The sequence below is a fragment of the Gobius niger genome, assembly GCF_951799975.1.
Source record: "Gobius niger genome assembly, chromosome: 10".
In the NCBI taxonomy this organism is placed as follows: Eukaryota; Metazoa; Chordata; class Actinopteri; order Gobiiformes; family Gobiidae; genus Gobius; species Gobius niger.
The window spans coordinates 3,902,247-3,916,286 of record NC_136861.1 but is presented as its reverse complement, the minus strand read 5'-3'; the positions used below and the strand labels follow the sequence as shown (position 1 = coordinate 3,916,286).

At 40.0% G+C, this 14,040-nt stretch overlaps 1 protein-coding gene across 1 annotated transcript in view; it reads right to left on the bottom strand.

Moving 5' to 3' along the window:
- LOC306969162 (uncharacterized protein) overlaps positions 1-14,040 on the bottom strand; it is a gene marked incomplete at both ends in the record, with an annotated part of 45,766 nt that overhangs the window by 20,642 nt on the left and 11,084 nt on the right. The window contains 4 exons of the mRNA XM_079564762.1: positions 1,557-1,649; positions 1,885-1,977; positions 2,647-2,735; positions 3,160-3,234. Of these exons, the coding sequence (XP_079420888.1) occupies positions 1,557-1,649; positions 1,885-1,977; positions 2,647-2,735; positions 3,160-3,234 (350 nt within the window). The remainder of the gene's footprint in view (positions 1-1,556; positions 1,650-1,884; positions 1,978-2,646; positions 2,736-3,159; positions 3,235-14,040) is intronic.

Below are 14,040 nucleotides of genomic sequence, written 5' to 3'. Positions count from 1 at the left end.
TAAAAATGTAGGTAATTTGTTGGGCTGGGACGACCCACTTTTGCCATGATCCGATACATATCGCGATACTCAAGGGCCGATCCGATACACATTGCGATACAGTAAGTAATCATGAAAAGTAATATGTTTACCTTAAAAAGGGTCAAAAGTAAAGAGTAAACACTCCTTTCTGTGTGGAGTTTGCATGTTCTACCTGTGTGATTGTAGGTTTCCACCGGGTACTCCAGTGTCTCCATCCATTTTCATCCTCTTTATCCGGGGCCGGGTCGCGGAGGCAGCAGTTTCAGCAGAGACGCGGTTTCTCTTACCCCTAAAAACATGCACAACAGGCCAGGATGAATGAGAGTGTGAGAGAGCGAGTGTGGGGCAACGAAAGCAAGGGCGTGGCGTTTTTACATGCATGAGTCACATCTTTTTAACTATTCCACTCAGTTTTATCATTGTTCTAGCCGTTATGCTAATGTACTTTTGTAGTTTCATCTTGCATATGTCTTGTTGTTTCCCTTTATATTAGTCTGTTCAGCACTTTGGTCGACAGTAGTTTAGATTTTTTTAAATGTGCTGTAGAAATAAATGTCATGTGACCCACAAAACTGAGTTTTTGTCACATTTTTGTTGAATTTTTTTCATTTTTTGGTTGAATTTTTTTTTTGTCACATTTGTCGCGTTTACATCCTTGTTTTCTTCTCATTTTTGTGGCTATTTTGGTGCTTTTTTCCCAAGAAGCTTTTTGATTAGGGTACAGCCAAATATGAAAAATGGTAAAAATGGTGCTTTACTTTTGGCTAAAATTGTCAGGTAATAAAGAAAATCTGCCTCCACCAAGAAAACCTGCCCTGATTTACATCAAGGAGAGAAATCCGGGCCGCTGCGTGTTGCCGCCATGTTTTATAATAATAAAATAGCAAAATGACTATTGCAAAACAGCATCAGTAGGGTAAAACATGACGGTCTAGTCCCAGCTCACGTTCCCGACGCTTGGTGGATTCTGCTTCTCAATGACAGGAAGAGCCGACATCGAAAATCAAAAAGCGACTTCGCTATGAACGCTTGGCCGCCACAAGCCCGTTCTCCCTGTGGTCATTTCTCTGACACCTCCATAGCACTGAGCATACTTCGCAAATAGGATGCATGAAATACACTAAAACATGTTTCCTTTGTAAGGAAAATAATGCTATTTCAAATTTTAAGGATGAAATATCATGATGCATTAAGTCATTTTGATAGAAAGATATAGAATTTTGGATTTTTAGTGTATAATCTTGCCGTCGAGCCATATGACAACTTTTAGTGATTGACTGAATGGTAAGCTTAAAAATACTATTCAATTTAACAAGATATCAAGCATTCATACAACCTGCGACCAAAGATGTCACTGATCCTTCTGGAAAGTGGATTCAGATCTAACATTCAACACTGGGACCACATGAAAGGACTGTCCACTGTGTTTGTGCAGCTCCTGAACATCACACCTGACTCTGAAGTCACCAGCACGTCTGAATTAGACTAAGAACTAACAGGAGCAAACGGAACTCACTATTAAAATGCACTCTTACTGTGAGTCTGGTCCTGGTTCAGGACTGAAGTTTAAAGGTTCCCATCTCGAGTGGTCACTCTTCAGAGACACATGACTGACTCCAGACTGAGACCTGAGGAGCAGAGTTCATCACAGAGTTCAGGCTTTGGCGACTGGTCCTTTGTGTGTATTATGCTGCAGGTTTATATTAAACCACATAAAGTTCATTTTCATTCCTGAAACTGATCATCATAATCTCAGAAAATCAAAGGCACCATTTAGACATTTACAGTTTTATAGTTTATTAAAGGGATGGAATTGCGTTCATTAGTGTTTGTATTAAACATATGAACTCCTGCAGGTCTTACTGTGAGTCTGGTCCTGGTCCAGGACTGAAGTCTGGAGGATCCCATTTCGAGTGATCGCTCTTCAGAGACACATGACTGACTCCAGACTGAGACCTGAGGAGCAGAGTTCATCACAGAGTTCAGGCTTTGGCGACTGGTCCTTTGTGTGTATTATGCTGCAGGTTTATATTAAACCACATAAAGTTCATTTTCATTCCTGAAACTGATCATCATAATCTCAGAAAATCAAAGGCACCATTTAGACGTTTACAGTTTTATAGTTTATTAAAGCAGTACTAAGTAACTCTTCCCCCTAGAGGCCATAAGTGCAACTGCAGGTGTCGTAGTAAGTTACAATTTTTAAACTTATTAATTGTCTTGGAGAGTAAATACTAGTAAGACGAAGGGACAGAGGGTTACTGTGCATCCAATTATACAATGGAAATATTTTTTCACTCAAACTTGGCTGTAAATACTGTTTAAAGTGACGTTAGCCCGCAGTTAGCTTTGCCCGTTAGCATGTTAGCTTCTTCTTCGTGATTACATTAGTGTGTATTGGTGACTCTGGACCGGTGGCAGTCAAGTTGCAAACATGGTTTTCTGGCCAGAGACACCAGGGGGCGATAAAAGACCCTCCAATCATCCCATAAACACTTGTACTACCCCCACAGGGACTACGGAAAGGATTTATTAAGGTAAACACGTTACTTAGTGCTGCTTTAAAGGGATGGAATTGCGTTCATTAGTGTTTGTATTAAACATATGAACTCCTGCAGGTCTTACTGTGAGTCTGGTCCTGGTCCAGGACTGAAGTCTGGAGGTTCTCCTTTGGAGCAGTCACTCTTCAGAGACACACGGCTCCAGCCTGAGGCCTGAGACAGACGGAGACGGAGGTCATGACACGGCCCTTCAAGTTTACAAAGTCACTCTTAAAAAACAAAGGAAAGAAACAAAATGGCTGAACAAAATAAATCAGATTAAGAACAAATAATGATCCAGTAACAAACAACAGCACATACAGCCACAGTAAAATAGTAATATAGATTGATCTGGTGACCACCTCCACTAATGCTGATCAGCCTGAGCGGACAATCACAACATGGCCGCCGCGGTTGCCACGTCAACGAGCGCCATGTCTGAGTTTCACTGAAGATCTTTGTTACAAACTGGTCATAGAAGTGCTGGAGGTGAAGGCGTCAGGTCACTCAGAGGTCAAACACACGTGAACATCATAAAGTTCCAGAACGCGCCTTTAAACCGATCAGTCCAATATAAAGAGAAACACCAGAGCTTCACCTGGTCTGAGGTCAGCGCTCGCTCGTCCTTCCTCCCTCTGACCTCGTCTTCCTCCATGTTCTGCTCCATCCAAACCTGGGACACAACGTGAACACAATAAATCATTACAATGTTCCAGACGGACTTCTCACATAAAGGGGAGGCCGTGTTATTCATATTCATAAACGTGTTTAATAACATGGAAGGACTTTCAGCCTAAAGATGGAAGTTTGAACTTAATCCTCACAAATAATGACCAGGAAAACATCTGGAGATGATGTTTTCTAAACCAGTGGTGAATGCGGCCAAATGAAAGTCAGAAGAACTCAAATACGGGTTAGTGGAATCACCAAAGTATTTACTCAAGTAAGAGTAATTTTACTCAAGTAGAGACTCGAACGATGACTGCCTTTGTTAATAGTCGACGGACCGGCAGGTTATAAATAAATAAGATTCATATCAGAGGTGAGTATCGGTTACTTTTACTCACGTGCATGTACTTTAGTCACTTTTTTAAGTACTATTGCAAGTACTTTTTTCATGCAGTACTTATAATGAAGTATGACTGTTTCTTACTTGAAAGTAATTGATTGAGTAATTCTTACTGAAGTAAAAGTGCAGATACAGGACCTGTATTGAAGTCAAAGTATAAAAGTATATATTGTAAAATGCACAAGTCAAAAGTAAAAGTATTTAAGAATTTAATGTGCAGGATTTTTTTAATCATTTGAACTAAACCAGGTCTAAACTGGGACTAAACCAGTTCATCGTAGTAGAAAGTACAGATACAGGCTCTAAAATGTGTGAAGTAAAAGTATAATTTGTACTTTTACCTGGTTTCTTTCCACCCGGGGCTTAATTTGTAAATGAGTAGTTTCAGGAGCAGTGTTGGGGTAACATGTTACAAAAGTATCTTAAAAATACATTACTTTTTCAGCTCATTTATTCCATGGAAGTTCAGCCCAGTGTTTGAAGAGCACCTGTTTTCAATATAACACATTACTTACTCAAAATACCAGAATATATTAGTCATTACAATTCAAGTATCTCAGGTTACAAGTGCATTTAAATGTATGAATGAAATAAAGCCACCCTCCCTTAAATAACGTATAAGATGTGCAGTCTGTAGTTAACGTCGTCAAAACAAAACAGACAGACTGGGGCAAAGACACGGAAAAGGAAATGTCTGCACTTTTGCTCAGTGGCATTATTATTATTATTATTATCATTATTATTATTATGATCATTATGATTATTATGATTATTATGATTATTATGATTATTATGATTATTATTATTATTATCATCATTATTTTCGGTTTATGTTTTGCCAAAAGTAACTCAAAGTAGTGTAACTCAGCTACATTTTTGAAACCATCATATGTAAATCACGATGGCGCAGTGGTTAGCGCATGTGCCTCACAGCCCGAAGGTCCCAGGTTCGAGTCCCACCTAGACGGGGCCTTTCTGTGTGGAGTTTACATGCTCTCCCTGTGTAGGTTAGTAGTAAAAACATGTACAATAGGTGAATCCTCCAGCCAGGTGTTTCTGACCACCAGCCTGGCTCCACCTCATGGACATGAGTCCCCGAGCGCCGGCCCAGGCTGGAGCTCACAGCTCCTACAGGAGGCCCACACTGAGGAGGTCAGAGGTCAAGGAAGTATAACTTAATACAAACATTTGACATGTTTATAGCTGTAACTACGATACAGAATATATTACAGTTTAAAAGTAACTTCCCCAACAGTGTTCAGGAGCACCTTTGGTCAAAACATTTAAATGAAGCTCTGTTTCCACCACTGTGGAAACGTTTTCCCCAGAGTCTCTGACTTCTCTACTTTTACTCCAGTAACTGTTTTGGTCACTACTTTTTTCATGTACTCGAGTGAAATTATCTGAAAGTAACGTTACTCTTACTTGAGTAAATATTTTGGCGACTCTTCCCCCTCTGATGATGACGTCACTCTCATGGCTTGTGATTGGTTCATGTTTCAGCTCATCATTGCTGAAACATGAACCAGACTTTCAGTACTCACACTACTCGAGTAGACACTTCCACAAGTACTTTTTACTCGTGAGTAAATATTTGAGCTGCAGACCCGATTGTGCCTATCCGTCTTTACCAGCAGAGGGCGCACTATCGCGGTGGATTCGCTTTTCACGGTAGATCTGACTCTGCTCCGGCTCTGCAGTTTTTCATTATTGAAATATTTGAGCTACTCTGCCCACCTCTGATGATACTACGACATATATACACATACATATATATGTACATAGCCTATAACGTGGCTGAATCAATACAAAACTGTTCAGGTCTGAGGGAGTTACTTTCACTTTCGTCAGTTGAAGTTAGAATTACGAACCACGCACGGACTTAGTTTCCTCTCACGTGCGTTTACCTTTGACCTCTTTAAACGGACAAACGACATGAACGTAAACGTCAGGTCAGAGTGTTTGTGCGTCTGTCAGACTCACCTGCGGAGTCACGAGCGGAGCAGCGCCTTCACCCCCGGAAACTGCGGCTCAATAGGTGTGTTTAAGATGAAGTGGCCTCGCCTCGATTCCAGACGAGACCAGGCGGTGGCGTCAGAGGGCGGAGAAAGGCGCCTCTAATCAAGGCAGACACATCTCAGCCCCGAGAACAGAGAGGAGCCTCAGGTCACGCAGCGTCTCGCGTTTGTTAGAAAGAGTTTGGAATAAAACTATTGTTAAAGTTTGTGAACACATTTCTGCTTTTCCCACACACCAGACAGACTCATCACCAGTGGTGTAGTCTACGTGATACGCAGGTATACGCCGTATAACCACTAGAAGGCCTGCAGATTTACCGTATAACATGTACAAAGTGGGAAAGATACGTAGGCTATCACTCATTTGCGCAGTGTTATTTTTGCGTTTTCTGTCCGTTTGGAGACCAGCACAAACTCCACCACAAACTATTTCCTCCCCTGAAAACGAGAGATGACAGGCTCATCCCCCTCTCTCTTTTTCTCTGTCTCCACCGACAGACCGACTGTTCCCTCTCAGCTCCGGTGTACATGAGCACAGAATAAAACCCGGCCTGAGAATAGCTCACAATGACAGAGGCTTATGAACCGTCCTCACGGCGCCGGAGGAGTCGCGTACGTCTCATAGACACTTTCCCTGTTCATCCCCGCTCTGGGAGTCCACAATGCCGAACGCTTCTCCCCCTCCCCTACAGCAGCAGCGCGTGAGAGCGGTTTTGGGCAAAGGCAGTGACAGGTGCAGGCGGGAAACAATCTGTATTACAAAGCGCTGAGTCCACGGGAAAGACCGTAGACTGTTCCAAGTGTGCGTTTTACTCTCAGACACTGAAGCTGCCCCTTGACAGAGACTGAAAAGTGGATGTGCCCCGCCCACAGCGCTGACCGAGCCCCGCCCACAGCTCTGACCGAGCCACGCCCACCGCGCTGACCGAGCCACGCGCGCTCCTGTTCATAAAAAAAAAATGTCCTTGAAGAGTGGTTCTCCAGAAGCAGCGCGCGTGTGTGTGTGGGAGTTTGCAGGTGCGAGAGCCCGGTGGTTGACTGGTGGAGGGGTTGGTGAAAGCAGACTGGGCTTTATTCATTGAAGTTTTCATTTTGGCCTCAGTCCCACAGCCTTATAGTCGAGCTACAGCCTTTGAATTTCTAGAACATTCCTATAGGTCTATTGCTTCTTATTTCAATAACATTTATATTCACAGTTTGGTTTATAATCTATTCAATTCTCTGATACATTTGATATTAGTAATAGTATGTGACGGGCTATTTTTTTCTGCGCATATAATTGGCTATCCCCCACGCCTGCTAAAAAATACAGTATACCCACTAGAAAACTGAAGACTACACCACTGAACAGGACCAAATCTATTCCAGGCCTTAAATCCAAACTGCTCAAGTCCTGAATCTGGACTAAACACGGACTAAAGCCTCGTTTCATTTGGACCCATTAAAGCAAATGAGGAATCATCAAAAACTCACTGCGTCAGCGTCGACTGTAAATCCTCTCCATTTCTCACCTGTCGGACCGGTTCCACCTGGAGTCATGTGACCGCGCTGAGGTGCAGTGACTCTGAGCTATGTCGTCTACATTACAATAAATAAATACATGTGGGAACGTGAAGCTCCACCAATCAAAAGCCTCGTAGTAGATCATGGGACTACCGAGCATTCTGGGTAATGTAGTTCTAGGACGAAGGCTCGCAGGTAAACTATGTAAACTAGGTAAACGTTCTTTTTTCACCTGCATCTGACATTGAGGTAACTTTATAACCACAGAGCTGGATTCAGCCCAAGCTGACGGAGTTACGGAGTTAAAGACTTTATTCCAAATCGATACGGTCTCAAAGGATGGGGAATTTTACTTCCGGACCAGAGACGAGGCGGGACTGTGGAGCTCTATAGCTTTGACCTCTTTGTTGAATGTCTGGTTTTGTTTGCTACAGTATTGTACTGAACATTTTTTTGTTGAAAAACCTCCTGCCTTATGTCACCTGATTATTTTAAAATAAATACATTTAATAAAAAATAAATAAAACGAAGAAGCTAACAGGCTAACGGGCAGCTATGTGTTTTTTTTCTTAGGATGAGAAAGGGCTTTTTCCATTGATTTTAGTGTTTTTAAGGTTTAGGTCTACGGGTAGTTTGGATCCGTTTAACTAGTGTTGTTCTCAAATGTGGCCTTTCCCATCCTAGAAAAAAAATGTCGCTAACGGGCAAAGCTAACTGCGGGCTAGCACCACTTAAACAGTATTTACAGCCAAGTCGGAGTGAAAAAAATGATCTCCATCGTGTAATTGGATGAACAATATCCCTCTGTCCCTTTGTCTTTTCTGTCAGCGTAGGATTTACTCTCACGGACAATTAATGAGTAAAAAACACAACATGCTACGACACCTGCAGTGGCGCTGACGGCCTCTAGGGTCAGGAGGTACTTAGTTCTGCTTTAACCTCTTAACCTGAACTGAGAGGATCTTTTTCCTCACGTCATCATTTTTTTGTCGGGTATTGAACTCATTTTTGTAACTTTTTTGTCATTTTTTGTCATTTTTTGTCACATTTTTGTCATTTTTTAGTCAATTCTTTGTAATTTTTTTGTCGCATTTTTGTCACATTTTTGTCATTTTTTGTCATATTTTTGCCACTTTTTCATCAATTTTTTGTCCTTTTTTGTCACATTTTTTTCAATTTTTTCGTCAATTCTTTATCAAATTTTTGTTGTTTTTTTGTTGCATTTTTGTAATTTTTTTGTCAAATTTATATCACATTTTTGTCTTTTTTTCGTCCATTTTTTGTCAATTTTTTGTGACATTTTTGCCACTTTTTCATCAATTTTTCGTCACTTTTTTGTCAATGTTTTCTCACTTTTTCGTCACATTTCCATCATTGTTTTCGTCTCAGTTTTGCTGCTATTTGGACTGGGGTAAAGCCAAACTGGACAAAATGTGCTCGGTTCAGGTGGGCTGAAAACGAGAGATGACAGGCTCATCCCCCTCTCTCTTTTTCTCTGTCTCCACCGACAGACCGGCTGTTCCCTCTCAGCTGTGCCCGTGCGCAATTGCGCACAGCTCCGGTGCACATGAGCACAAAATATAACCCGGCCTGAGAATAGCTCATAATGACAGAGGCTTATTAACCGTCCTCACGGCGCTGGAGGAGTCGCGTACGTCTCCCTGTCATAGACACTTTCCCTGTTCATCCCCGCTCTGGGAGTCCACAGTGCAAAGGCAGTGACAGGTGCAGGCGGGAAACAATCTGTATTACAAAGCCCTGAAGTCCACGGGAGAGACCGAGTAGACTGTTCCAAGTGTGCGTTTTACTCTCAGACACTGAAGCTGTCCCTTGACGGAGACTGAAAAGTGGATGTGCCCCGCCCACAGCTCTGACCGAGCCACGCCCACAGCTCTGACCGAGCCCCGCCCACAGCACTGACCGAGCCCCGCCCACAGCTCTGACCGAGCCACGCGCGCTCCTGTTCATTAAAAAAAAAAAGTCCTTGAAGAGTGGTTCTCCAGAAGCAGCGCGCATGGTTCTGGTGTGTGGGGGAGTTTGCAGGTGCGAGAGCCCGGTGGTTGACTGGTGGAGTTGGTGAAAGCAGACTGGGCTTTATTCATTGAAGTTTTCATTTTGGCTTCAGTCCCACAGCCTTACAGTCTAGCTACAGCCTTTGAATTCCTAGAACATTCCTATGGGTCTATTGCTTCTTATTTCAATGACATTTATATTCACAGTTTGGTTTATAATCTATTTAATTCTCTGATACATTTAATATTAGTAATAGTATGTGACGGGCTATTTTTTTCAGCGCATATAATTGTCTATCCCCCACGCCTGCTAAAAAATACAGTATACCCACTAGAAAATTGAAGACTACACCACTGCTCATCACTACAGCTACAATAACAGACTCTCCTTCTACAGTTTAGGATTAGAATAATAAACTTATGCTTATTTAAATGTAGGCCATATGTTGAACACACGGGCACTTTCTGTCAAATATGAAGACTCTGAAGCATTTCTGCAGATTTAAGTAGATCTTGGTGATGAGAAAAAAGGATGCAGGAGCTGCGGAGCGTCAGGGCAACACGTTTCTGATCTAAACACAACTCATATCCAATCATCTGTCAGTCCTCTGTCAGCAAACGTGTTTACGGCACTTCATTTCCCACAATCCCTTTGGCCTTTGTAGTTCAGCCAGCCGAGCGAGGCGAAGAAAAGCAACTTCGCTCGCCTCCCCAAGGCGCTCCAGCCGCCTCGGTCTCACGAGAACACGGGCACCGACGCACAGGTGGCGTCAGAGCGATTCTGACCGGCTGCACCGCTCGCCTGCAGCGCCTCACTCATCTTAAACACACCTATTATCACCGAGCTGATGCTGCTCAAATATAAGTTATTTTAACCCCTTAACTCCCACCTGAACCGAGCACGTTTCCTCCAGTTTGGCTTTACCCCAGTCCAAAAGCTGTGAAAATAGCAACAAAACTGAGACAAAAACAATTATATAAATGTGACAAAAAAGTGAGAAAAATTTGGCAAAAAGTGATGAAAAATTGATGAAAAAGCGGCAAAAATGTCACAAAAATGTCACAAGAAATTGACGAAAAAATGACGAAAAAATGACAAAAATGTGACAAAAAAATGACAAAAAAATGACAAAAAAATGACAAAAATGTGACAAAATTAATGACAAAAAAATGACAAAAATGTGACAAAAAAATGACAAAAAAATGACAAAAATGTGACAAAAATGTGACAAAAAATGACAAAAATGTGACAAAAAAATGACAAAAAAATGACAAAAATGTGACAAAAAATGACAAAAATGTGACAAAAAAATGACAAAAAATGGACAAAAAAAGGACAAAAAATGACAAAAATGTGACAAAAAAATGACAAAAAATGACAAAAATGTGATGAAAAAATGACAAAAATTTGACAAAAATGTGACAAAAAATGTGATGAAAAAATGACAAAAATTTGACAAAAATTGACAAAAATGTGACAAAAAAATGACAAAGATTTGATAAAAAATTGACAAAAAAATGACAAAAATTTGACTAAAAAATGACCAAAATGTTATTAAAAAAATGACAAAAAAGTTCCAAAAATGAGTTGAATACTTAACAAAAAATGATGGAAATGATGGGGAAAAAAATCTGATGACGTGAGGACAAAGATACTCTCGGTTCAGCCGGGAGTTAGGAGGTTGAAATTACTCTATGGACACAGACATTTATATGGTGAGTCTGGTGTTATAAGTGATTTGCCTCAGGTGCTCTGTGGAGCGGGTCACACTGTTTTTAATGCAGGCTAGCTGATACCATAGACATGCACTAGCCTAAGACTAGCCTAGCGCCACGAAACTCTTCAAACACAAGAACTGCATGAATTAATGATAATAAAGTCACTCCTTCAGCAGTTCAGTGAGCAGAGCCTGGAGAGGCCGACCCGAGATACATCGATCCTTCTTCAGCGCCGGCTCCTCCCATAGAGACTGTAATGATACTTTTTACTTGTACTTGAGTAACAGTGAACTGAAGTATCTGTCTCTTACTTGGGTAATATAAACCTGTGCTGCTGTGACTAAATCTTTCAGTGACAAATCCTCATTTTGACACAAGACAGAGGTGCTGGAGCCACGTGTCACCACTAGGAGGTGCTGTTTCAGTCCAGAAGAGCGACAGTTTGTTCACCGCTTCACTCTTTGTGTTTTTAGCCCTTTGTTTTTATGGAAATGAACTGGATTTTATGACGAATTATTGGAAGTTGACATGACATTGTTGAATTTTTGTTGAATTTTTGTTGAATTTTTGTTGAATTTTTGTTGAATTTTTATCACATTTTTGTTGAATGTTTGTCACGTTTTTGTTGAATTTTAGTTGAATTTTAGTTGAATTTTAGTTGAATTTTTATCACATTTTTGTTGCGTTTACATCCTTGTTTTCTTCTCATTTTTGTGGCTGTTTTGGTGCTTTTTTCCCAAGAAGCTTTTTGATTCGGGTAAAGCCAAACTGGAGAAAATGGGATCCGTTCAGGTGGGAGTTAAGAGGTTAATAAATAATGAATTAACACTTAATTAATCATGAACATTTCATTAGTTAACTGTAACTAACACTTAATAATTACAGTAAATGCCCAACTCATAATGAATATTCTTCACATGTTATTTCATGTTTTGTTCCTCATCATTTCTGTCACGACTGAAACATGAATCAGACGTTTACTCTCAAACAGTTCCTCAGTTCCTCACAGTACTCAAGTAACATTTTCTCCAAGTACTTTTTGACTGAGTAACATTAACCTCTTAACTCCCGCCTGAACCGAGAGGATCGTTTTCCTCACGTCGTCAGATTTTTTTTCCATCATTTTTTTGTTGGGTATTCAACTCATTTTTGTAACTTTTTTGTCATTTTTTTGGTCATTTTTTTAAAATGATTTTGATTTTGATTTTTTTTTTGATTTTTTTGTAATTTTTTGTCAAATTTTTATCACATTTTTGTCACATTTTTGTCCATTTTTTATCAATTTTTTGTAATTTTTTGTCTTTTTTATTTTATTTTTTTGTCAATTTTTTGTAATTTTTTTTTTTTTTTATTGTATTTTTTTGGTCAAATTTTTATCATATTTTTGTATTTTTTGTTACATTTTGTCACATTTTTATCGTTTTTTGCCACATTTTTGTCATTTTTTCATCAATTTTTTGTCACTTTTTTGTCACATTTCCATCATTGTTTTCGTCTCAGTTTTGTTGCTATTTTCTCACCTTTTTTCCAGAAGCTTTTGGATTGGGGTAAAGCCAAACTGAAGAAAATGTGCTCGGTTCAGGCGGGAGTTTTAATCAAACGATCCTGTTCTTTTACATTTAGGAGTCGACCAAAAATGTCTGTAGATTTTAGCCACAGTTTTGACACTTTTACTTCAGTTTTAGCCTGATTTTAGTCCCAGAAACATGACTCTAAGTTAAAGTGGTGCAGATACAGCAGCACTGACTCATGTTTGGTCTGAGCCGCTGCAGGTTTGTCTGATCCTGACCTGGATCCTGAGCCTTATCAGCGGGTCGTGATGGTCCCGGACAGAGTTCACCTTCTGATAAAACAAACACGTTTCCTTTACTTTTATTGCACATAAACCGGGTCACGAAGGCGGTATCAGCACCAACGTTCTTCTTTGAAACTAGAACATGCAGAGAATCTAATCCAGGGGTAGGCAACGTCAGGCCCGGGGGCCAAATCCGGCCCTCCAGCACAGAACCTTTGGCCCTCAAGATGATTTTGAGAAATATTATTATACAAATCAGAGAGTACTTTAATCGTTTTAGAGTTTAATTTTAACCTCTTACCCCCCGCCTGAACCAAATGCACTCTGTCCTCTGTGGCTGTTATATAGGCCTGTGTGACACCTCATTTGAACGCTAAGACCCACAAAACTGATCTTTTTCCTCGCGTTGTTGCTGTGTTGTGTCACCTTTTGTATGTTTTTTTTTTTTTTTGAATTTTTGTCACTTTTTTGTTGAATTTTTGTCACATTTTTGCTGATTTTTTGTCTTTTTTTTGCTGAATTTTTGTCATTTTTTTGTTGGATTTTTGTCATTTTTTGTTGTTGGATTTAAGTCTTTTTTTGCTGGATTTTAGTCATTTTTTGTTGGATTTTCGTCATTTTTTGCTGATTTTTGTCATTTTTTGTTGGATTTTCGTCATTTTTTTGCTGATTTTTGTCATTTTTTTGTTGAATTTTTGTCACTTTTTTGTTGAACTTTTGTCACTTTTTTGTTGAACTTTTGTCTTTTTTGCTGATTTTTGTAATATTTTTGTTGGATTTTAGTAATTTTCTTGTTGAATTTTTGTCCCTTTTTGTTTGAATTTTTGTCACATTTTTGTTGAATTTTTGTCACATTTTTGTTGAATTTTTGTTGAATTTTTGTTACATTTTTGTTGAATTTTTTTTGAATTTTTGTCTCATTTTTGTCTCATTTTTGTCACGTTTGTCGCGTTTACATCCTTGTTTTCTTCTCATTTTTTGTGGCTGTTTTGGTGCTTTTTGATTGGGGTAAAGCCAAACTGGAGAAAATGGGATCCGTTCAGGTGGGAGTTAAGAGGTTAAATGAGGCGTTACACCTATAGGCTGTGAGCTCCAGTTGAGAAGCTTTTAGATTTAGGTAAAGCTGAACTGGAGAAGATGTGCTTGTTTAAGGCAGGGAGTTAAGTACTGTCAAAATGTGAGAAACTCTGTCAATTACTTCAAACTTTCCAAACAGGAAACACCAAATGAGGTCATAAATGATGCACAGCTCTGGCAACTGTAGAAAATGGTGCTTTACTTTTGGATAAAACTGTTGGTTCTTGGTCCTTTTACAATAAAGAAAATCGGCTCCACCAAGAAAACCTGCCTAACCCTGAGTTAG